The sequence below is a fragment of the Protomyctophum bolini genome (genome assembly GCF_963924005.1).
Source record: "Protomyctophum bolini genome assembly, chromosome: 5".
NCBI classification, from domain to species: Eukaryota; Metazoa; Chordata; class Actinopteri; order Myctophiformes; family Myctophidae; genus Protomyctophum; species Protomyctophum bolini.
Window position 1 is genome coordinate 21,959,348 of NC_137866.1, and position 24,672 is coordinate 21,984,019.

General features: G+C 41.2%; 1 protein-coding gene across 1 annotated transcript in view; it reads right to left on the minus strand.

The window, feature by feature from the left end:
* Nucleotides 1-1,622: 1,622 nt before the first annotated feature.
* The window catches only part of acap3a (ArfGAP with coiled-coil, ankyrin repeat and PH domains 3a), a 69,204-nt gene continuing 46,154 nt past the window's right edge, over nucleotides 1,623-24,672 (minus strand). The window contains exons 10-25 of the mRNA XM_080764349.1: nucleotides 22,326-22,337; nucleotides 17,419-17,531; nucleotides 16,691-16,742; nucleotides 15,950-16,050; nucleotides 15,724-15,835; nucleotides 14,781-14,989; nucleotides 13,256-13,325; nucleotides 13,040-13,134; nucleotides 12,696-12,913; nucleotides 12,492-12,581; nucleotides 11,530-11,622; nucleotides 10,606-10,829; nucleotides 9,902-10,011; nucleotides 8,528-8,638; nucleotides 8,350-8,411; nucleotides 1,623-3,523 (exon numbers count right to left, since the gene is read on the minus strand). Of these exons, the coding sequence (XP_080620475.1) occupies nucleotides 3,417-3,523; nucleotides 8,350-8,411; nucleotides 8,528-8,638; nucleotides 9,902-10,011; nucleotides 10,606-10,829; nucleotides 11,530-11,622; nucleotides 12,492-12,581; nucleotides 12,696-12,913; nucleotides 13,040-13,134; nucleotides 13,256-13,325; nucleotides 14,781-14,989; nucleotides 15,724-15,835; nucleotides 15,950-16,050; nucleotides 16,691-16,742; nucleotides 17,419-17,531; nucleotides 22,326-22,337 (1,779 nt within the window). The 3' untranslated portion in view covers nucleotides 1,623-3,416. The remainder of the gene's footprint in view (nucleotides 3,524-8,349; nucleotides 8,412-8,527; nucleotides 8,639-9,901; nucleotides 10,012-10,605; nucleotides 10,830-11,529; nucleotides 11,623-12,491; nucleotides 12,582-12,695; nucleotides 12,914-13,039; nucleotides 13,135-13,255; nucleotides 13,326-14,780; nucleotides 14,990-15,723; nucleotides 15,836-15,949; nucleotides 16,051-16,690; nucleotides 16,743-17,418; nucleotides 17,532-22,325; nucleotides 22,338-24,672) is intronic.

The window sequence follows — 24,672 nt, forward strand, 5'->3', positions numbered from 1 at the left end:
ATTGCCACCGAATTAATGTTGAGGCCCAGGGAGGGGGGGGGGAATAATAATAATAATATTAACAATAATAATAATAATAATAATAATGACCAAGTAAGTCATTCAACAACCTCAAACGCCAACCAAATATTTTGCAATAGCTGTAGTAGTCACAGTATTCGATGTACCACTAATTTCGGCATATCATAATACGTCAGAAGCACGAGCGTAAAGGACGCTCCTGACGGTTTCAGTGATGAATGAAGATGATTTAATCAAGCCCATAGCTGCCTTAATTGCACATTGTCAAATATAAGGTATTTCCCGACAAACTCCCAAAACTGAAATGGCAAAATCTCTCTATTTAACAAAAAGCACACCTGTGTGAACCAAGTGGTGCAATTCCCCTCTCTCTCTCTCTCTCTCAATTCAATTCAATTCAACAGGCTTTATTGGCATGACGTTTTACAAGTGTTGCCAAAGCACAATCACAGATATTACAAACAACAACATAACAACATAATATCAATGACATATTTATTGTATATAAAATAATATACAATAAAGCAGGTGGTGCAGAAAATAAAACATGGCATACTGTATGTGTGTCCTACTGGTTGTCCCTTTTCTTGTGACAGGAATTGACATATTTTGCAGCCAAAACTGCACATTCTTTCTGTTCCCCCAGAAGGACTGGTAATCTTTCCCTTTCTGTCATACTTCTGAATTCTGGGAAATTTGTTTCAAATTTTGGGAAGAACTCCTCTCTAATATTTGTGTAGTTTTTACATTGTGTTAAAAAGTGTAACTCTGTCTCTATAGCTGTCTCTCTCTCTCTCTCTCTCTCTCTGCTCCGTTAGATTAGCTTTGTTATGGACGCGCTGCCGTCCACCTCCCATTATACAGGCAGACTAAAAACGGAATAAATCCTAATCTACGGAGCTCTCCGTGGTTTGGTCAATTAGCGCGATTTTCGGAGGTCTTTGCTGATAATCCGGTGGTCTAGATGGAAATATTGGTGCTTTCTAGAGCAAGGATGGCTGTATTTTAGCTCGCTAGCATTGACGCTAGCAACAACATGTTGCTGTTTCTGTGCTGCGTGCGCAGCCCTTAGAGTATATACTCTAAGGCGCAGCCTCACAGCCAGGCACCAGTGGTGCACGCGCACATGCATGGCACTACACCACGCGCACGCATGCGCACACCACTCATGCTCATTGTACGCACGGTACAAGGAGCTCTAAGCTGGATGTTGAAGTGGTTTGCACCACTTAAAAATAAGAAAGTGCCCTGATCAGAGACTGAATGTTTTTATAATCGTCATATTGATGTTGTAGAAAATGTTAAACATTTAATTTAAAAATAAAATATATTCCTGCCATATGAATTAATTCCATTAGGCTACTACACAACACAAAGTAACCCAGGACAAATAAACATTAAACAAAGATGACTTCTCCTTCTTTGCTTATTTTTGTAAAATGCATGTTTTAAACTTTAAACTGCCTTTAAACTTATGCATCAACATTCTTTTTATCACAGTTTGACACAAGAGGGCACTGTTGCATTGGAATACTGTAGCTGGGTGACATCTCAGTGTTATCAGATATAAATAAGATAAGAATTCCAGAGAATGACTCTGATACTGTGTAAATGGTAAACATGGACCATTTTTTATTTTCACTCATGAAAGGCAAACATCTTTTAAAAGACTTCAAATAGTATTCCATTCAGATATATTATTATGTTGTGTCTCTACAGCGTTTATACAACAGTTACAGCATTGCATTTGATAGTGGAACTGTGTACAATAACAAACATATGGCAGTACTTTTGTAATTAATATTATGAAGACTATACCAGCATAGTCGATGCAAAAATATCTTCCATAAGAAAATAATCTCAATACTAAGAGAAATAACACTGTGATTATGAAGATGAACGGGTAGTGTTAATAACTAAATGATCAGGCCCTCTTCATCTATTTAAGAACTGATCCTTATGTCCTCACTGCAGCGGAATTCACGTTTGAGTATGAAATGGAATGGAAATGCATGCAGTACACATATAAAAAGACATTTTCCACTATTCATTCAATGAATCAATTACATAAAATACAAAAAACATAATGACTGCAAAGTAAAACAAAAAACAAAACAAACATTTCAATACAAGTGCTTCATGGGCATTTCTCAGATGTGATGTCTTACAAAAGCAATACGAAATGTATATATACACACAAAAGAGGAGAAGACCAGCAAATCCTCCTAGAGCTAAATGCATTTTTGCAAACTCCAATATAAAAAAGGGTTAAGCTCAGAACAGCTCATGACCGTTTAACACGTGACGGCAATCTTAAGTAAGAGACAATCAATTACAGCATCATAGGTCTTTGCATTATTTGCTACGCACTTAAACTTCATTAACTTTCTAATAATTTGGGCTATAGACCAATATAAAAAAAGATGGTTGTAAAATATACTTCCTTTCAAAATACACCAAGATGTGGTGTGTTTGCATTGCATACAAAAAGCTGTTTCTACCATAATATGGTAGAAAAAGTAGCCTACTGTGAGCAGCACATGTACTGTAGCCCACATAGTAAGTGATGTTTTTAAACCCCACCAAGATAACTCTTCAGCCATTTTGTCTTCTCTTTTTCCCACCTGAATTTGACAGTTTATATCCTATCTCTCTCCTGATTGTACAAAATGTATTTTCTATTTGCCAAAGAGATGGGGAGAACCCTGTTGCTAAAGAAAAAAGAAAACATGCTCTTTAAATTAGGATCTTTCATCACTAGACTGGATTTATGTTGAGTTTTGTAAAAGAGTTGTTGCTAGATAATGTGGATGACTCTTCATACAGGAGAGAATATAATAGTGGTTACAAGTTATTGCACTGAGGTAACGATGCTTTTGAATTGACATTAACCTAGTCTCTCGAGCCAAACTGTTGCCTAAAACAATTTTCAAATGCTTCCGTCATACAGTCTGTACAAATTAAGGAACCGCTGAAATGTACTGAAAAGTAAAGCATATAGGTGTCGCTTTCCCCCCACTTCTGTTTCATCTTTGCAGTCATACTTTTCAAGTATGATTCATCAGGAATCTCTGCCATTGTAATACTGGTTCTCAACTAGGGGTCTGGGGCCCCCCAGGGATCCTTGAGGGGGTTACAGAGGGTCCGCAGCAAAATTAGTGATAGTGAAGTAAGTGAACCAAATGGACCCGAACAGGTTTGTAACTCAGAGTGTTCATATGGTTCCATTTGAACAGTGTAGAATGGGGTTCCAGAAATAAAGAATCTTATGAAATGGGGGTCCATGGCCTAATGCATATCAAACTGGCGTTCCTTGAGATGAAGAAGGTTGAGAACCAGTGCAGTAGAGTCTACTTCAGACTTCAGACATTCCTTCAGGTAGTCTACTGAGTAGACTACCTGAAGGAATGTCTGAAGTGCACACTTCTCCGCTTCAGCTTCTCTGGGTTGTGGGAGGCCATGTGGGAGAACTCTCGAAAGATGTCGAGATATGTGGCATCTCCTGAAAGAAATGATGGAAAGGAATAGTTACAAAAAAATAAATGGAACATTTTGTAATTCTGGATGGAATAGTGTAATGCAATGCTTAATTAGAAAATTGCTCTAGTTCTATAGCAAACTTATAGATCTGCTATTAGTATTTTCAGAGTAAGAAACTAGTGTACGGCAGGGTATAAACCAGGCTTAAAGGAACACATCACTTATTTTCAAACATATCTTCATGTTTTCCCTAATCCTTACGATAATCCTCATTATGGTACCATAATACAATTTTTACCACTGTCTACTGAACTCGCTCGTGTCTCAGATATGGGCTGTGTGGATATCTGCCTACCACTGACACTGTCACATTGGTGGGAATGTCAAGGGGAACCCTAGCTGGAAAGCTATAATGCAGCAAAATAGAACCCACTGATCAAAACGCAATTTTGAACAATCAGGCTTTCTCATCATATAGGGGTGATTATGGAAATTGCTCTCAGGAACAGCTCAACTGATTTGGTGTTACCCGTGAATGTCATCTGTATCACCCTACTTCGTATAATATTATGCCTCCCCCTCTTCAGTTCCAAATTTCCACTGTTTACAATGTCCGCCATTGTTGATTTTCCAAGCTGGCATGGAAACAAGCCTGGGTTTATCTGGCATAGCATCAGTATTATAATGACTCAAAGATTAAATAATTTGCATATCAGCGCCCCCACCATATCAGGACATTGTGGTACTGCAGCTAAAACTGCTTTAGAAGCCAGACAGAAATGACATGAACTGGTTATATTGTGGTCATTCAATCAGGCTCAAACCATTAGAAATACATTCGAGGGACATAAACAATATATTACATATTAAAAACTGTTTTAAAATGCATGTTGTAGTTCCTTTAAGAATTGGCACAAATTGTAGAAATGATCAAGTCAAAACTGTGATAAAAGTTCACCAACAGCATGATTCATGGTAGAATTTGGGCACACACACTAAGCAGTAAGCACCATGAACACTTCTCTCTCCAGCTCCCAAATAGGGAGGATTTACTTTTCTCGCAACCATGGCAACAGCTGTATCTATGGACATAAAGGGAATTGAACTCTTTTGTATCCCTTGAGAGCACCCCAGAACGAACACATTTAAAGGGGGATTGGACATTCTGCTCTTCGCTGTTCGTCCATCATGTATGTAACTGGGTGATGTTGAGGGGATGAATGTACACCTTAGATGAGGCTCAAATATATATGAAAAACCTCAATGTGTTATTCTATTCCTGGCCCCGCATTGTGATCTTCTCTTGATAGTGGCAGCAGGGTATAAAGACAAGTTAAGCCTGACTTACTTTGTTCATCAATTATATGACAGGGAGCCATGCACCTGAAATAGCTGTGCAATGCATTGTTAAATTGCTGGATCAGATACTTTTAGTGAGCAACTCCATTGTATGACGGAGTACGTACTACGTACATTAAGCATTCAAAATGTGTTAATGCTGTTAGCTGTAGGGGAAGGGTGTGACTTAACAGAGGACAGAAGAGTGAAGCAAGAAGCGAAGAGAAAAGTTTGCCTTTAATCATATTTCCATTTTATTTTCAGTAGCGTTTTAGAGGACACAAGGAGTTATTGAACCAATAATTGTTAATATACACAGGTATATTCTGAGATACAAGTTCCCTTACAATATAAAAAAAAGAAAAAGGTACAGATATTAACAGTCAGAAACAGAAAACACGAAAGTTCAGAGTTGCATGTTAGAAGCAAGCAGTTGAAGTGTTAATAGCTTTTAGTTTATATACAGTGGTTAATACTATTGTCTTGTACAGCATGATCTTCCACCGTCTTGATGCAAATTATTGTTTATTGGTTATTTTTTTGCCTATGTGAGCAACTATATACTGCACAATGTACTGCACTAAATAACAAAAGGCTTGCATGATAACGATTGTATATGTGAGCATTAAACAGTAATTTCTCTAACATATTTCAAAGTGCTTGAAAGTAACACTGACGAGCAGGAATGGTCAATCGTCAATCAGCCGAAGCTGTTCATTTCAAGGAACCTCAACGCATGTCTGGTATACAGTATATGTCATATATTAAAAAGGACCTATATCATAACCTTGTATAAAAAGATAATGGTAAACACTTATAAGGAGATGCTGCCTCCACATCCTTCTGAAATACTGTCTGCGGTCTTTGGCTTGAACAAAATCCCAACAGTGTATCTATCCTCTAATGTCTGTAAAAGAGACCTAGCATAGCAAGTCATTTCATATTCTCATTTAGGCCGGTTTAGCCTGTGGTACATAGTGTGTGAACAACTGAGCAGTCAGTAATTTTAAGAGACAATACAGAACATGCACAGTACCAAATGCTCTGTGCAGTTTGCTCAAATGCAATGTGCAGTTTGCTCAAATGCTATCATAACAATGCTGTGTATATAGAATTTATGAGATTAATAACATTTTACACAGGACCTGGTTTTACATTAGCTAAGGGAATGGTTAAAGGTCCCCTTTGGAATCTCTTCAATGACTCTGTAGATGGGTAATGTCAATACAGATGGATCCATGTAATCTTGCTTCTCTAATGGAATTAATAGCTGTACTGCCATATCCATCTTCATCAAGCCCACACTATTCTCTGCACCAACATTACCGCCAATGGAGTTTCAGAGGCATTCAATTAATCTGCATCAATTTTCTTCTGGCCAAGGACCACAGATATAAACTGAGGAATGTCATTCCATGCACTGTTCTTATGATTTGGCAGTATATAACATGGATATTAACATGATTCAACAATACTAAATGCCAAGTATTCACATACACTGGGTATAGAAGTAAACAAACGCAACAGGGCTGGGCAACAGCCACCCATGCATGACTATTTGACCAATAAAACCAAGAACAAATCTAATATAGGCCTAGACATCATATATCAGATTACCAATAACAAATGTTTTTGACAAACATTTCCACATACAAATACTGTATGTACAGTCATACACATTAGTTTAATACATCTTATTTAAAAAAATCCATCTTCCACTGCAGTTTGCACATCATAGTTACTGACAGTAGTTTGCTATTGTTAAATTATGACGATGTTGTCTTTTTAAAACGGGAATATTATTACTGGTGTTGAGTTAGTGTGAGTGCTCAGTAAAATAAAATCTAACAAAATATATCCAGCTTAAAAAAATACCATCTGCATCATTAAAAATAATACAAAAAATACAGAGGATCTGTATTCAAATCATCATTGCACTATTGCTCTGGGCATTTCATAATAAATAAATACAAAATAAAACAATAACCCTATCGTATCAAACAAAATGCATAACGGTAAAAACAAAGATCAAATAATTGTTGGTAGGAAAAGTGCATAATTTAGCTTTTAAATTTACATAAAAGCTTTACTTTGAATAGTCTCAAAGCCGAATACAGAGTAAAAACATTAGCTCATGAGCTTTTACTCTCACAGTTGTTACCCATCTTTGTGGTTACTCCTTCTGCTGGTCTAATTGTAAGACCACCATCATGCACAGCCAGAATAGTCATGATTGACAATTAGAGGGTCTTTTGTGTTACTTGGTGTTTGCACAATAAAAAATAAGGGCAACTTCTTCACTTTCAGAGTTAAATGAAACAAATAGCAAAAGTGATCAAACAGAATTTCAATATGCCCCGGCTGATCTTTGGTTCAAAGCACCCTGTATCGTATTGGAATTCCTTCTGACAACTCAAAACAAAAGGGAAAGGCTGGTCCTAAATCAGCTGCTGTCTACTTTGTTGTCGTGTACTGATTGCTTTGACGTAGTGAAGAATGTTCATAACGTAATAATGTAACGGCAGGGTCACTGTAATAATGTAACGACAGGCCCACCATCGTAACTAATAATGTAAGGTCTGGAACACTGTCGTAAAGTAATAATGTAAAGTCTTTCTTGGCAGTGAGCCGCCCTGCTCTGTGAAGACACTGAAGCCCGATTCATAATTTGTCACACGACGGTGTCACCTGCTGAAAATAGCAATATCTACAAAGCTTGTAAATCAGCTGTTTAGGCATGCAGCTCCATCATGTAACATGATGTATAAATTAAGCGTAACGAATCATGAATGTGCTGAACGCTGTACATCACATACTGTATGTTCATTTACACAGATGTTTTCAAAGTCAGCTGTTTGTGATTCTGACATCATTACAAGGACACTAATACTGAGTTTTACAGTGTGATCCTGAGAGGGTAGGTGGCAGGTTCTGGTACAACACCTCTACTCTAAACTGTGCTGGGTAGTGAAACACTGGAAATGTCCTGGGCCCAAGAGTTCAACACTTTTTAATGGCTTTCCGAGTGAACCAGATTGGGTTTATGGGAAGTTCATAACCAAAACCAAAACATAATTGTGACCACTTGTGATATTCAATATGTGGATCACAGAATTATCAGGGCAAACATTAAGATGTTTGCTTAATAAAATAATATCTATAACAACCAAAATCCTAATCTGATCCACTAAGAATAGGTATTAGACGTTTTGAACTCTTGGGGCCCCGGCTTTTTGGAGAAGATGCAATCTAATCTGCTGGTTGATGTTACTGATCTGATCTGATCTGATCTCATCACCCAAAAGGTCCATCTAGATCAGTCCATTGTCTACAGGCACCCCCTGGACTGTTTTTTTATTTCCTTTATATATTATTTTAGACTGTTGTAATCTGACTGGATTTGAAGTAGAGATTGAAGCTTCTCCTAACACTCAGCTATGTTGATACAGATAAACTCCTGTATGCATCTCTTATACTGCTGCTCAGTGGGACTGCTGGTGGGATAATGACCTGGCTGACCGAATGGTCCCTCAGACTCGCGCATCTCCTCATTCATTCTGGCCAGACGCAACCTAAAAGAAAAGGAGAGGGTGTAGAAAGAGATGTTCAGTGCGTGACATCCGCATGCAATAAAGCATATCTCAGGCTTCATGTTGACGGGTGTAGGTACTTTAGCACAGTGACGTACAAGGTAACGATGTCTGCGTTGGCTTGCTGCACAGCTATACTTAGAGGATCGTGACCGTCTTCATCGCCGTCGTTCTGCGTAGCGCCTCTCTTGAGGAATAAGCACACCTGCCTGAAACACGACGGGAACAAGAGACGGAGATCAGTCACAGAACACAAGCAGTGAATGAGATGTCCATTGTACCGCTACTAAATTGAGTTCACTCTGAACTAGTTGTTCAGCACTAGTTGGAAGAGTAGGGAGACCACCACTGCAGATGTGCTATACTATTATCGTTAGTAGCATATTCTCTACCATATAGAGTAATTCCCCAAAGGGAAATAAAAAACATATACGAGACAATACAAAAAACAATACTCAACTCAAATACACAATACACCTTCACGAAAATACACATTCTCACAACAAACATCCACACACATCAAACACACATGGACTCAATCACACATACTAAGCAAGAACCACTGTTGGCACAGAACCACACGCATTCAAGTTGTAACTCCATAACAGTTTTTAAACTCCCCTGCCACCCTCTCCTCAGGTCTGTGTCTGTATATTGACGTCTAGTCACCGTTTCAGTATCTTTGATTTAACTGAGGCAGTTGTGAAATTGCTTTTCTCAATCTTTCTTTACTCTTGTCGATAATATGCGTTTGTGTCACAGCATCCGTGAAATTCCGGCGAGACTCCCCGTTTTGCCCAGATGAGCTGGACTCTCTCTTCTCCTACTTTGAACACAGGATCCGGACCTCGGAGTAAGTCCAAGTCACTCCAATTCTGACACATTCACCTAAAACGATTATTTATGGATTCAGAATCATGATCAATAAGGCACAGGGGGGCGGCAGTGGCCCACGGGTATAGTTAAGCAATATTACACTTCAGTCTCGTTCCCCTACCGCATCACTGTCGTGGCAATAATCACGTTAAACAACACCCTCTCGTGTAATATTGCTATTCTACAACAGTTACCCTTAAAACAAAGAGAATCGCAGAAAAAAAAATGTAATGACAGATGTAGTCACTATGACCACAAATGTCCAAAGAAACTAGCTAGCATCGCCACCGAGTTTTCTAGCGCTCTGGGAGAACAGAGCAGCTGAATTCTTTGTTTTGATTAGGTGGTGAACAGTGCTGGTTAAACCACCGGCTAGAAGGCTGTTTCAACCAATCAGATTGCTTCCTCTTAACGACCTGTTGTAGAATGGCCAGTAGAGCACATTACATTTACAGACATAACTCACAGTAACATAACGGTTACTGTGAGTTATGTCTGTAAATGTAAATGCTATACCAATCTTCTGGCATCAAGTCGACGTTGTGGTGCCAGCCACACAGAGGCATGCCACACTGAAGATGGAGCTCACTACTCACCCCGTGTGTCCGAGACAAGTGGCGTGATGCAGGGGTCCCCTCCCCCGAACGTCTCTTTGGTTGACGTCAGCCGCGTTCTGTAGCAGGAACTCACAGGCTATCAATGAACCCTGACACACACACACACACACACACACACACACACACACACACACACACACACACTTAATGAAGGGTAAGGAAATATACACTGTATACTCACTTTATCAATGAAAGTGTGTTATGATTGTACACGAGATGACACGTCTACAAAAGTAGCAGCTCATCTACAAGCTCCGACCTTAGAGTATATATGAATAGAGAAGGCACCCAGAAGAAACTCTGAGGCGAAATGGACATAGTGGCCGAATGAAGGTATTGCAGCCTGGCCCCAAACACATGAACGTGCTGTCCGTTGACTATCATTGTACACGTTCATGACGGACGACGCTCGTGCGCGTTCAACGGCAGCGCGTTCATGTGTTTGGGGCCACTCACCATTGCAATCCGTCCCAGAATGCACTCTGTTCCTACCAGGAAGGAGGAGTGAAATCGCCTCATGCGCATTTGAGCAACTTAATGCAAGTGGATGGAAGGTGGATGCAACTCGGGTGTCTTCTCTATTCATATATACTCTAAGGCTCCGACACATTGCGTCACGTCATGAGATTGTAGATCTGGTATTTTACGTCTCGGGACACACCATGCTGTCAGGATCGACTCACCCCCATCACAGCCTGTATGAGCGGGGTCTTCCCGTCGTCCTCGTCGTTCACCATGTTGACGTCGGCCCCGTGGGCCAGTGCCTCGGCCATGACGGGCAGGTTGCGGGCCTTGGAGGCCTTGTAGATCAGCGCCCCGGGGTGAAGGTCCCTCGCGTCCTCGGGGTCCGATGTCTCCGGCCCCTCCAGCTCAGCCTCGCCACTCGAGTCCTCAGACACCTCGCCTTCTGCAAACGAGTTCCGAGACAAGGCGGTTATCTTAGCTTATCTCAAGTTTCACATTGTGAACTACAATTCCCATGCATTGAAAAAAAAAATACTTGTTGTCCGATGATGTATAATATAGAGGTTAAAGGGTTAGTTCAGATTTTTGGACTTAAAAGCTAAAAAAGGTATTGATTGATTGCCCGAGTCCCGTGGTGGGAGTTCTGGTCTGGTTTTGGTGAATGTTAAGTAGTTCCGGGCATTTGGTCCCATGGTGGGAGTTCTGGGCCATTTGGGTCCTTTTGTGGGGGTCACTGGGGGCCATGCATTAAAAATAAAACTAGCGTCATTAGTGTGGTTGCCCTAAAAGGGAAACCACACTATTGTTATTGTAAATGAGCGCTACTCCTCCCACAGTTTTTGCCGCACACACTCGAGCCATGTGTCAAATCGACCGGCTTCATCGGGGATCGTGTGCTTGTATTTTGCTAAGAGATCCGTTGTATAGTTTAATTGATATTAATTAATTAGAGACCGTAAGCGCCATATTTACAAGACTGGGGGGGGGGGGGGGGGTGTTTCATAATAATAATTATGGAAATTAATTTAAAAAAATTTACATCAGTCAGCCTCATGGTGGCACTACAACAGCCCACTTTACAGCTCCAAAAATCTGAGCTAACGCTTTAAAAAAAGGTACAATCTATTACAAGTTGCACTCACCCTCCTCTGTGACACTGTTCACCACCGAGCCAAACACCAGGATGTCAGTGCTTCCATCTGTACTGCCTCCCAGCCCGCTGTCACTGCTCAGACCTGCCGGACCAGCGCACGCCAGCAGAGGGACACGTTAGCTACTGCTGCTAGCTATGGCTCTGATCAATAATGTTTTATGGACATACATGCACTCATGTGATGCACATACAGTACGTTGCAACTGAATGGCTGGAAAATGGAAATTAACCCATTTTGACCCGGGAACGATTCTACAAATTCTATTCTAAATCCTGACAGTTTTCTGAAAAAAAATATTTTTCACGATCTTTCAAAAATAGCAGACCTACAAGCTCGTAGCACGCCACTCGGTGGCACGCTATGAGCTTGTAGATCTGCTATTTTCCAATTGCTAAATTATAACATAATGTGTAAAACACAAAAAGGGGTTCCCGCCCAAAAAGGGTTTAGTTAATACTCATGCATACACTTTCCTTAATGATTATATCTGGTTTTAGTATTTATTTATGATGTAGTTTCTATTGTATTATTGTAGCGGTCAATTTTGGGTGGGGGTGGGGGCAGGGGTTGCGAGACATGGCCAAAGCATTTCCGGGGATCCCCAGCCAAAAACGTTGAGAACCCCTGCCTTAAATGGTAAATGGTGCATTTATATACATAATAGATGGTGCATTACATTCACCCATTCACACACCGATGGCAGAGGAAACCATTGCAAGGCACCAACCTGCACATCAGGAGCAATTAGGGGTTCAGCGTCTTGCTCAAGGACACTTCGACACCAACTCCGGGATCGAACTGGGAAATTCAGGGTTACCATCCGGCTGCTCTACTGGCCACTATACCCCTGAGCCACTGCCGCCCCCCCTGTGCCTTATTGATCATGATTCTGAATCAATAAATAACCGTTTTTCGGTGAATGTGTCAGAATTGGAGTGACTTGGACTTACTCCGAGGTCCGGATCCTGTGTCAAAGTAGGAGAAGAGAGAGTCCAGCTCATCTGGGCAAAACAGGGAGTCTCGCCGGAATTTAACAGATGCTGTGACACAAACCGACAGAGTAAAGAAAGATTGAGAAAAGCAATTTCACAACTGCCTCAGTTAAATCAAAGACACTGAAACAGTGACTAGATAGTCAAAATACAGACACAGACCTGAGGAGAGGGTGGCAGGGGAGGCACTTCCAGGTTCTTGTCGGTATCTCCTCCGCATCTTGGGCACCGTGGTGGCACTGTTATGTCTCCGGCACTTCTTCACGCTCCACCGCAGCCCCGACTTCCTCTCGCCGTTGATGAGAATCTCCGTGGAGCCCAGCTTCTTCAGGAATTTCTTCTCGACATACTTGGCCTTTATCCAGGCCTCCTTTTCCTGCCTGCAAGGGGACACATTGAAGACATGAAGGCAAGTCATCATGGGTAAAAGTCAATGCTAATGACAACTTCCTGACCGTAAGAGTACATGTTTCAGTTGTTTGTCGGACAACATAATTATGTTTTACCTTGAACTGGACGGTAAGGGTTTCTTAACACCCTGCTCTTTGTGTGATCCTTCATAGATGTGGTTGATGATGCTGTTCCCCAGCTCGCACATCAACTGCAATTCAGTACAGGCATCATGTTAAGGCTCTTTTCCATGAGATATATGTTGGATTTTATTCAAATTGCACTTTCAAGGCAAGGCATGAATAGCTAATGAGTCCCGAGCAGAGTCCTACCTTTAGCAACTCTGGTTCCCATGAGTCCAGCGTGAGAGAGCGCACTTTAGAACAGTGAACCCCTAAACTCCTTTGATGGAGAAAAAAAACAAGTAGATACAAACAAATTAATTAGATAATATGCTCTTAAGAGTTATACGACATTGCAAGATGTCAGAATTTCAAGACAATGTATGTTACTACAACTATATCGCAGACAGATAAAAGTTCACCAAAAAAACAAGCTGTATAGTCTTCTAATAAACAGAACAGGAAGCTCCACAGATGTGTCATACTGCATGCCTTTGCATTGTGATGTGGTTATGAATAACAGCAGGGTCCTAAAACCCCATTATTCCTAGGGGAAACGAGAGAAGCTGCACCTAATGTTATGCAAATCACCAGAGTTCCTCCAGTGAAACCATCCAGTATCCAGGCAACAGTGGCACAGTGAAGGGAGAAAAAAAGAAAAGAAAAAAGACCTTGATAGTGTGCCTCTTGCGCTTTCACTGCCATAATGAACAGGGGGGCCTCACCGTGAGAAGACAACAGTCCCCAAAACACGGAGCATGAATATTCAATCAGTGGGTGGAACAGAGACAGGGTTTGTGATCGCATAAGCATTAATAATTGTATTCCCCAAGTAAACACCTACGACACTTATGGGACACGTTCCCGTCGAGATCATGAGCGCCAACCCCTGGTGATTCAACAGTGTGATGTAACAGAGCAGCGAGTGCGCTGACCTGGATGGATGGAACAGGATGTATTCAAGTGTAGTATGATTCCTCCAGTCAACAAACATACGCTGTGGCTACCCTATATGTTCAACACAGTGTCTACCACTGTGTAGAACCATTCGATAGTTTGCTTAATGTCTTTATAGTGTCAAAGTGAAGTGGATCTTTATCCTCTAAATTCTCGCAAACGAAAACGAAAACAAGCCTGATCCAATAAGCAGCCTACTGCACAGTACCGGCAATCCCTTCAGTGATGTGTGTGGCAGAACGAACAACATGCATACTCTGTGACAGAAACATGCACGGCCAAGGGAAGGAATGGGTGGATGTCTGACAAAACTCATAGGGTCCCATCTTGTGCCTCCCCCCCAAATCCTGTGTTGCCTAGAAATGGAGGTCTGAAAAAAAAAAATCAGTAACATTATGAAATATATCTTTGTGATGTCACCGAGATGTACTTCATAATGTTAGTATTGGTAAAGATATAGCCAATACAATGATGAAAATGATGCACCTGCTTTATCCCGCCTCACTGTAGCACATCAATATAAAGATTTGGGAACCCCTTTTTGTGTTAGCGTTATGTTATAATATAGCAATTTAAAAAAAGCAGATCTACAAGCTCATAGCGTGCCACCGAGTGGCGCGCTACGAGCTTGTAGGTCTGCTATTTTTGAAAAAAGATCGAAGAACGACTAACACAGAAACATAGCTTTTTCAGAAAACGGTCAGGATGTGTAGAAGACATTTTTTTAGAATCTGATCTCAGGTCAGGATGAATGGGTTAAAAAAAGGAACCCATATACCTGTGTATTCCAGAGCACTCGATGCACAGCAGGATGCCCAGGTTGATGGACGCCCAGCGCGGGTCGGCCTGGCCGCAGTCGCAGCACTGCTCGTTCCCGGGCAGACACTGGATCCTCTGCAGGATGCTCTCCCCTCGCACGCTGCGCTCCCGAGGCTCGCTGGCCGAGTCGATGCTGCTGGTGGACGGAGACGCCGTTCTGTCCAGGCGCTTAAAAAAGTCACAGACGGAGAGAGAGAGCTTGAGAGTTGGATTTGTACAAGTGGCACACTGTAGTATATGCAGTATGTGATCTATTCATTTTGTTACACCCATTTTGGACTGAGGTCGATTTAAAAAAAAAAAGGCTTCTAAATGCTATTTTCTTTCTGAAAAACCCATGTTTCTATGTCAGTTGTGCTCAACCTTTTTCATGTCAAGGACCCCCAGAATTATCTCTATTGGGCCACGGAACCCCATCTCAAAATATGTAGTTCCAGGGACCCCCCCCCAGAAGCAAATATTTTAGTTAAAAATGTTCGCTCTGAAATATATATTCAATGATTTGAGCCACATTTTAACGATTTTTCAAAAATAGCAGACCTACAAGCTCGTAGCGGCGCTATGAGCTTGTAGATCTGATATTTTTCAATAGCTAAATTATAACATGTTTAAAACACCAAAAGGGGTTCCCCCCCCAAAATGGGTTAAAATGTGTTCAATAACAATATTATGATAGATAGTAAATGTTTGATGTTAAATAAAGAGCTGGGAGAGACCCCTGTTATTGAACAAGCACTCCTTTAAAGACAACTGCAGGGTTTGGTAAGTTCTAAATTAATTACATCATACATTTTCATGTGCTTCTGTATAAGCTTTCCTAATATCGACTACCGGATGATCTGAACTACATAAAAAAGAAAGAAAACATACAAATTACACTTGAATCAAAACCCGGAGCTTACTTCTAAGTAATATGTATCAGGGCTCTCTCTGTATGCTGAAGCAATGCTAGCTTGAACTGCTTGGATCCAGGCAAGTCGAAGCTTCTCAGACTCGGCTTGCAGCATACAGCTCCTGTTGAAATGGATGGAAGAGGGTGGAATTAGCTTACCAAATCACTACCAACGTCTGTGCCGTTCCATATCGACTGGTGTCTACATTCAAACTAAAAAAAGGAAATGGTCTTACTTTGTGGGTGAGACCACCTCAAAACAGAACCTCCTCTCGATGTCCTCGCATGGTTTCACTGAGCACAGCCTGAGGTCTTCCACCACCACTGTCAGAGAATCCTGAACACATGAGAACATTCTTCATCACATTATCATATTTCATATACATCAGATGTTAGAAGTAGTTAACGGTTAAACCATTTTCTTTCCTGGCAAACTGTTAACAGCACACGGTCGAGATAATTCTTTGTGACGATATTAGATAAACATACAGTAGCGTGTCTTAGATCTGAAGAAATCAGAGAGTGCACAAATGTATGGACCAGGGTCAATTAAGGGCCCCATTTGGTTACATTTGTACAGTTAAGTTAACATTGAGGCTTATGTTTACGATGTTTTTGTAGGTGCCGTCTGTGTTTTCGCATGTTATGAAAAATCTTGAAAATCTTAAAAAGTACCGTAATTAAATACATTAACATTGAGGATTTACAGTGGAGATCTTTACTCGAGGAATGCAGTTTCCCCTAGAGGTTTACATCAGTACTGCACACACCGACAGGGTGAATGAGCAAGTGAGTGGTGATGGATATCAGCGAAGAATGTCTCCATTACTTTTAAAGCATCAGTGCCTCCATTTCTCATAGACCCCCCCCCCCCCCCCATCTCCAACCATCTCTCAACCCCATTAAAGCTGCACTCATCCTATTCCAACCCTCCCCAGGGACCACTCAGCTGAAAGCCAGAGGAGAAATGGACTTGCCTTGAGCTTCTTCTGATAGACCAGTTGACTATTCTGTATGGAGAACCATCGTCTGGGGAGAGCAGGAGGGGAGGAGAGAGAGAGAGAGAGAGTGAGTGAGAAGAGAGATGAATAAAACATTCGCGTTAGATCGATATCCCTGCACGGGAATGGCTTTTGAGCATGCAGGTGAACCGATGTCACCCTAGACGCCGATGATGATCAAGTAAAAAAAAAAAAAAGCATCATTGTGCGGAACAGGCTTTCCGCCGCGCAGTGCAATATTCTGACCCTGTGAGAAGAACGTGGAGTTCCACATCCTGACCCCCTCAGCCTGTCTCTGAGACAGTGGCCGAATACAGTAGATCAGCATCAATGAAAGCAACACAGGGGAAGTATGGTCCGTGGGGAGCTGGGAAGAGCAATAACTTGGTATTTTAATGGATCGAATGTCAAATGCAGGACACCGTAGATCTGCCAGCAGTCCAGTCGAAGCTACAGTATATGGGCAGGAAATTATACAGTATATTTGTATAGGAATGACAAATAGCTACACAAAATCGCTTCAGGACAAGGAAGTATAATAAAACAACTATTTCCATAATAGAGTCGACATCTCACCCTTTCTTTGTGGTTCAGTCATGTTACTGCGCCATTGGGTTACTAAACAGAGTAAAATTATCCATTTGTAACTATCCTTAATTGACATTTTACGGTGTACATATAATAGTATACAGAAGCTTCCATACCTGTTCCAGGTCTTGAAGGCATTGCTGGCCCTCTTGAACAGATAACCCTCCATCACCACGCCGTTGGGGGCGTCCACGTTGAACTCTGCCTTGGAGTCGTCATAGGAGAAGTCCTGTCAGAGAGGAGAGAGAGACACACGCTTTAACCCTGGTTCTTATAGAAGAGATGAGGAAAAAAAATCACACATTACGGCATAAAACAAGTAATAAACAACTGGTAGCCTATAGCCAGATTTATAGTTTTTTGTATTGCTGGGTCCCGCATTAAAAATAGTCAGCTTGTAGATCGGCTATTTTTGCATTAATCTGACCTGAACAGTAAAGTCTCCATACTTCTTTTTAAGCAAAGAAAATAAACAAATGAGTCCTCATACTGTAACTGTACCTGTAGGCATAATACCCTCGTCTTTCCATAGCGTAAACAGCATGTTAGTGCAATGTGTGTTGTTCCCAGTATCCTGCATTTGATAGTACTGTACACTGTGCTGCATGTACAGTACTATATCCATACAACGAGCAGAAGCGTCACACATTGTGCGATCATGTAGAAGTTAGTCACGTGTTAGGTTGTGTATATGTACACATTGCATGCCATCTTTATGGATGATTCACCATGGCATTTCATAACTTAGACCCGTGATGGAAATGACATAAACAGGATCTAATTTGAGTAAAAACATCATAATTCAAACCTGATGGGAAGAATACAGACCACTTAACACTTTAATGCTAAACAACAAAACATGACAGGTACCTATTTAAGGCTTAGAGGCCACCGTAATTTGGAATGTCTCTAATATATCTCATAATTGAAGGGGACACACACACACAATAGTACACTATAAAATCCTGAATGTCAATTTAACTGAAAGAGTGCTAAAATGTACCCTTACTTGTCCATTTGTGCACTCTCACAGTTCAATTGAAACTCAGGATTTTGCAGTGTAGTTACTTGAGATAAAGTTCCATGTGTCACGTTTCACATTTAGGACCAGAAGTACGTAATGTACGGAGACTTAATTAAAAAAAAAAGTTAAACCCTTTCCTCCCAATGTACTGTACAGCAAGTACAGAACATTGACTTGCATGAGATGAAAATTAGGTTTCACCGTTGCACGCAATGAAGCCGTGTAAAGGGGACAAGAACCTTCCCACCACAGTCAATTCAAACTGTATGCTTCAAAGCAGTCAGACATTCAGGTCTGAACTCTGAACAAACACACTTCATGCTTTTAAGCCAAAGTCTTAAGAGAGCAGGTTAAAATGGTTTCTGGGGAGACCGGCACAGAAAGTGACCTTCACTCGGCGTTGAAAATCGCTTCAATATAACAGAGTACATGTTCATGTAGCGGTTCTTTAATGTGTTAAATAATACAACACACTCCTCTCCAACTCTCCCTTTTGACATGCTGCATAAATACACACACCGCAGTACAGCAGTGTTAACTGTAAGGACCAGACATTCTTGACCAAAAAGGAAACAAGGCAAGAGAGATAAAGGAAAAGATAAGGAGAGAGTGAGAGACAGACAAGAGGGACAGAGACAGAGAGTAGAATTGGGTATCTTTCATACTGTAAGATGTACTGTATCTCAAAGATAACCTTCCAGCATTACAACTACTTCTTCTTTGGTCACTCTCAAGTCCTGTTAAGACATTATGGTACTTATTCTAGCAATAAATACGTAATGAAGTTACAGCGGTAACAATTCACAAGACATCGCAGATCAACCCACCAGAGTACAGTCCCATCTCCCGAAGATCTTCATTTTCAAACGTTTAGAATATTCCAACAGCATTGGAAAAAAATACCCCAAAAAAAAGAAAAAAGAAGAAATAATAAAAAAAGAGAAAAAGGGCAAGAATTCAACTCAGACTAGAAGCATCTCTGTGGAGACATGGTGGGAGATCCAATAACTCCTCTCTGCTGAAAGCCGTGGCACTCGGAGTGAAGTGCAAACGCAGAGAGTCACACTCGACGCACTGTGCTCAGCTATTCCACTGATGATCTGTTTGCTCTCAACTACAGCCACCTGCCCCTGCTGCATTCTGTGGAACTAATTACCATACAGCTGCCAATGTATCCCTGTCAGGACCAAAACGGAAGAATAGTAGACTACGTTAGTACTGTAACCAACCTTAACCCGGACACATGCAGACTGGATGGGGAGCCTGATGCCTATAAAGCCTGCTTCAGTTTTACCACTCCCTAAATGCACCTCCCCTGTTGAAGTAGGGGCAGATTCAGTCCTTTATTGACCCTGAGAGGATCTGTTTGGCAAGCACCCAAGTTCACCAAGTAAACACTACTGAAGCCTTTATTAGCTTTCTATGCAGAGAAATGCCAATTACAACCTTGCAACAACTGCATTCCCCAACCTCTGAAATATACAAGAAGATATTCAAGACTATAATTTATATCCTAAAGATAGAAAACGGTTTTCAAACAGAGAAGGCAGTGAGTGTACAGTACAAGCCCACAACATAGACCATCCATTTTTAACGACCCAACGCCAGAGATGGAAATTGAACATCAGTGTATAATTGAACATGTAAGCAAACAGCCCATACAGCAAAATACAGCCCATGGTGTCTAAATAGATGACCTACAGATTTCAAGTCTTCTCTTCACCTGGTTGTGTCGTGTACACATCTATCTCCTATAGGATATTATGCCACATGGCTCCCCACTGCCACAAAATGGTTAGCACAGTTGGTACCACTGGTTACACAGTCTGCCGTGACATGTTTGCCTATTGTCCTAAGGATGCTATAAATGTGTTGAGACTCGAAAGGTGCATCTGTTAGAACTGGCCTGCTGCCGTGGACCCTGCCCACCTTTCTTACTGGCCTGGCGTCTGCCCAACCCCATTCGTCTAATCCCAAACACATCCTGTCCACTTGGATAGCCAAGTCACAGAATGGCAACAGACTCATTGAGACTGTGGTGACCCACATCTAGAGACTTGTAGAGACATTCACCAAATGGGCATTGTGCCTTTAAGAGGATGATGAGGATGAAGGGCGCAGGTTAGACTAGCGTTTCCGGTTCCGGGTCAACTAGTATTGTGTTGTTCTGTCTCTCACGCCAATATGGTTTCTGCCTCGGGTTTGAGTAAATGGTGCGCTGTGACTGGCCAGTCGCTGTGATTGACAGCCTATAAACCTAAACCTAACCTCAGTAAAACTATACCTAAACCTAACCCTAACCTCAGTAAAACTATACCTAAACCTAACCCTAACCTCAGTAATACTATACCTAAACCTAACCCTAACCCTAACCTCAGTAAAACTATACCTAAACCTAACCTCAGTAAACTATACCTAAACCTAACCTCAGTAAAACTAAAGCAGTGGCTGGGGGGCGTTTCCAAGAACCCGAATCAACGGGAAATGCTATACATTTTTGTAGCCTACGTTTCCTGTCTCGCCGTTACTTACCCCACATGACGTTCAAAATACTTACATTTTTCGCCACTCATGACAAAAACAAACGCATACAAAATTCCCACCTTAGCCAGGCAGGCCCAAATAAATTGGTGAAATTATATGAAATAGGACCAGGGTTTTCTTCAAAAGAGATTTCATTTTACAATAGTTCTGCCCTTTCTCTGTCTGCACCTTCCATACGATTTGATGGTGGAGAGGATAATATATTATATGAATAGGCTTAGACTTAAAACTTTCAAATGAATGAAGAAATGCACAAAGAACAATGACGTTTAACATGCTGTATAGAGGGTATGCGCGTGACATAATCATTAAACCCGGAAGTTATGCATGAACGCCTACCGAGTGGCAAAAAGATACTTTCTGGCCTTGACAGCCCATACATGCAAACAGAAAAGTCCTATCTGATTGAATTAAACAACGTTAAACTCACTTTGCCACTCGATTTGCCATTCACTTTATGCATGCGCATAACCTCTATAATATACAGTATACATACTGTGTTGTAGTTTTATTCTAATTTGTAGATTTAAAACAAAATCTGAAATTATGGGGTGCATACTTAGTTTAGACTAGTCATTGGTTAGACATGGGTTAAGGTTAGGTTTAGGTGTGCTGCCCTGTGGGAGGTTAGGTTTAGGGTGAGGGTTTGAGATAGGTTGTAGTTTGTATGACTAGTCTAAAAACCAAAAACTGTCAGGTAGTGATCTGTAATTTGAATCTCAAAGATGTGAATGATAAATTAAAAAGGACATGCTGCAGCTGCATTGTTTTGTACATGTAAAGTTGCTTAGACGGTTGACCCTGCTCTGAACAGAACTTCTCCATTAAACCTCCAGTTAAAAATGAATGGCTCTGGCATTTGAGGGCTTTCTATGTACTGTGTACTCAGCCAGCTACACTGACAGTCTGGGGGGAGAACGTCACCTCCCCGTCTGCGGTCTACTTCGCTGTGGGAGAGATGTCCCTTTTGTCCTCTTTAGGTTTACACAAGTCTTATTGAACCAATGGACCAATGAGAAGGAAGAAAACAAAGATTCTGTGACGTAAAAACTCTCAAAAGGAAAGCCGAGAGGGAAAGCAACCAATAAAAGTAAAATCTATACAGTACTACATTGCTAACTATTTTAGATTCATTTATTATTTATCAATGAGGGCGAAAGAATGAGCAAAACAAAATCTAAGAGACAAGAACATTACACATATAACTACCCAACACCCAGTGCATGAAGCTGTGAATGTGGAATAATAATTGGAAATGTTCTTATTTAGGCCACGGCGAGCGGTATTAAAACTGATTTGTTTTATACCGGCTATTCAATCGATTGGACTTCAAAGTCTACAGTTTGAGAGAAACATGATAAGAGATGAGCTAATGATCTCTTCTTGTAGTAAAGTCAAGGATCCCCAACCCATGTGTGCATGAAACTGTAACGGAAAAATAAAAATAGAACTCACCTGCATGAGTGTCTGAGAGAGCAGATTGTATATGGAGATGACCGAGGGGCAGAACAAAGAAGAAGAACATGGTGAAGGGAGAGAAAAAAAAACAGACCCACAGTTCAACACAGCAGTTCAGAAGGGATAATATAATAAGCTGTGTGCCTAAACCACATGCAGTCTAGCATCTCCATTGTGGGCAATGGCATGTCATAATAGGTGAACATTCAGAGAAAATAGGCAAACATTCGAAAGAATTGTAGATCTACATGCCCACATCATTGCATTACAAATGCATAGTGTCCTTTGCCCACATCGTTGCATTACAATGCATAGTGTCTTTTGTGTATTCCCCTTTGTGTTACGTAGTCTAATCGCCCACTAAGTATACTTATATACTGTATGTTCCCCTCATGTCTCATTGTGTTAGACGAGTAATGCTGTGAAATTGGTATTTGCGCCCAGAATTATTATAAAACACACTACCCAAGTCTCCGTGTCTCTCTCACCAACCAACTCGGTCTCCTGGCAGAGACACACTGAATGTTTAGAAACACACAACTCCCTTGACCATAGGGAGTGGCGTTTGAAGCCATTACTCTGCTTCAAAAACAGATCGATAAAGGACCTGGGCCCTTCCTGCAGCCTCTAGCCCAGACCACAGAACCTGGAGGGCAGTATGGTTGACTGGTCGTCTGACAGATGGGTCACTTATCCTGGGGTACAGAGCAGCCTAGGACAGGGCCCTCTGATGAGAGAGGCTCCTCAATAATTCAGTAGGTAGACAACAAAGAGTGAATCCTTCATGGATGGCTGTCACCCTTCATTATGAAACAAAAAGACTGGTAAACGAGGTGGCCATCAGTGTAACCTCCTACTGGAGCCTTACAGCCTACCGGAAATTACTGTAAACCTATACTTACTGCAAGTCCTGTTACACATGTATTCAGCCTACTATCCGTGTACTTTGAGAGGGGGATAGCGTGGTTCAAATGTCGACATTTTGACAATGTTTATAAAAATGCCTATAAAGATGTAGATCGCTAGTTACACGAAGTAAAGGGGGTGACCTCAATATCAAGAGGACAACGCACTGCTGCTTGTATATCGGGAATTGGGATATACCTAATGTGCTGATCATTGTAACCCACAACCAGTTGGATTAGTATCTCTTAAAACGTAACAGTTAAATCAATATCTGGCCTCACCTTTAATCCTATATACTGTAGCTATAACAGAAGCACTGGGACAGGCGACAGACTTGGTCTGAATTGAACACGCATTTATATCTACATCTATCCGACTATCGTCTATCGGACTAAACCAGGAACCAGGAACATGTATGAAAAAACATAAGCCAGATAATTTATCGTATGGGGGTGTTGCTCTGTGACACATTGTGAGCTTGTAGATATGGACAACAAATTAACCACTTTACTGTAAACCATACAGAACGTACAGTATACTTGGTTGGCTTGACTCCCAGGGGATAGTTAAGGCTTTGTTGACCAGATTCCCAAGGGTACCAAATATCTTCACCGAACATAGCCGATCTACTGTAATATCTGCTATTTCCTGTGAATGTTCCTCCCGGAGAAGGGATGGCTAGGGTTTATGTGGTTCAGCTTCATAGTAGGGCTGCCGTAATTGTCCAAAAATTGGATTCGGATATTCGTTTTAAAAACCCACGTGGATTCGAGCAATTCGAGCCATTCGGATTTCGGATTTCAATTCGAGCCAATCGGATTTTTTAATAATTATATTTACACCAATACAACCTGAGACATAACATTTAAGATTGCATTGCTGGCGCAACTCTCTCTCCGCGCATTGGTGTTGCTGAAAACTGAGATGGAACGGAACGCATACATTCTCCCTTCTCCAGTAAAACATTTTTCTTAAATGAGCAATCCTACCACACAGCCTTATCAAAACGAGGCACGGAGGCAGTGTTAATTCTGCTGCATTATTATTATCTGTGGACTGTGGGTCTGCTGCCGACGTTATGAAACTTTTTAGCTGGCTAGCGCCTGCTCTCCGCTGTTATGCTCAAATTAGTGACCCTAAAGAATTCTGAGGCAACATGGCTAGAGACGAGGCAGCCAATCAGAACTGCGCTGCGCTGCGCTGTATAGTCTGTGTTTAGGAAATGTGCGAGGCAGCTGTTTTATTCTTCAATGTATGCCGTTGTCGGCGTGTCGCGTGGCAAATATAACTAATCTACAAGCTCAAAAGTCACAACGCTTACCCATGGCACCGAAAACTAATAATAATAATAAATAAAAAAACATTTTTTATTATTATTTTTAATTCGAACCTTAATTTTATATATTCGGTTATTAATTATTATTTTTGATTCGAATCT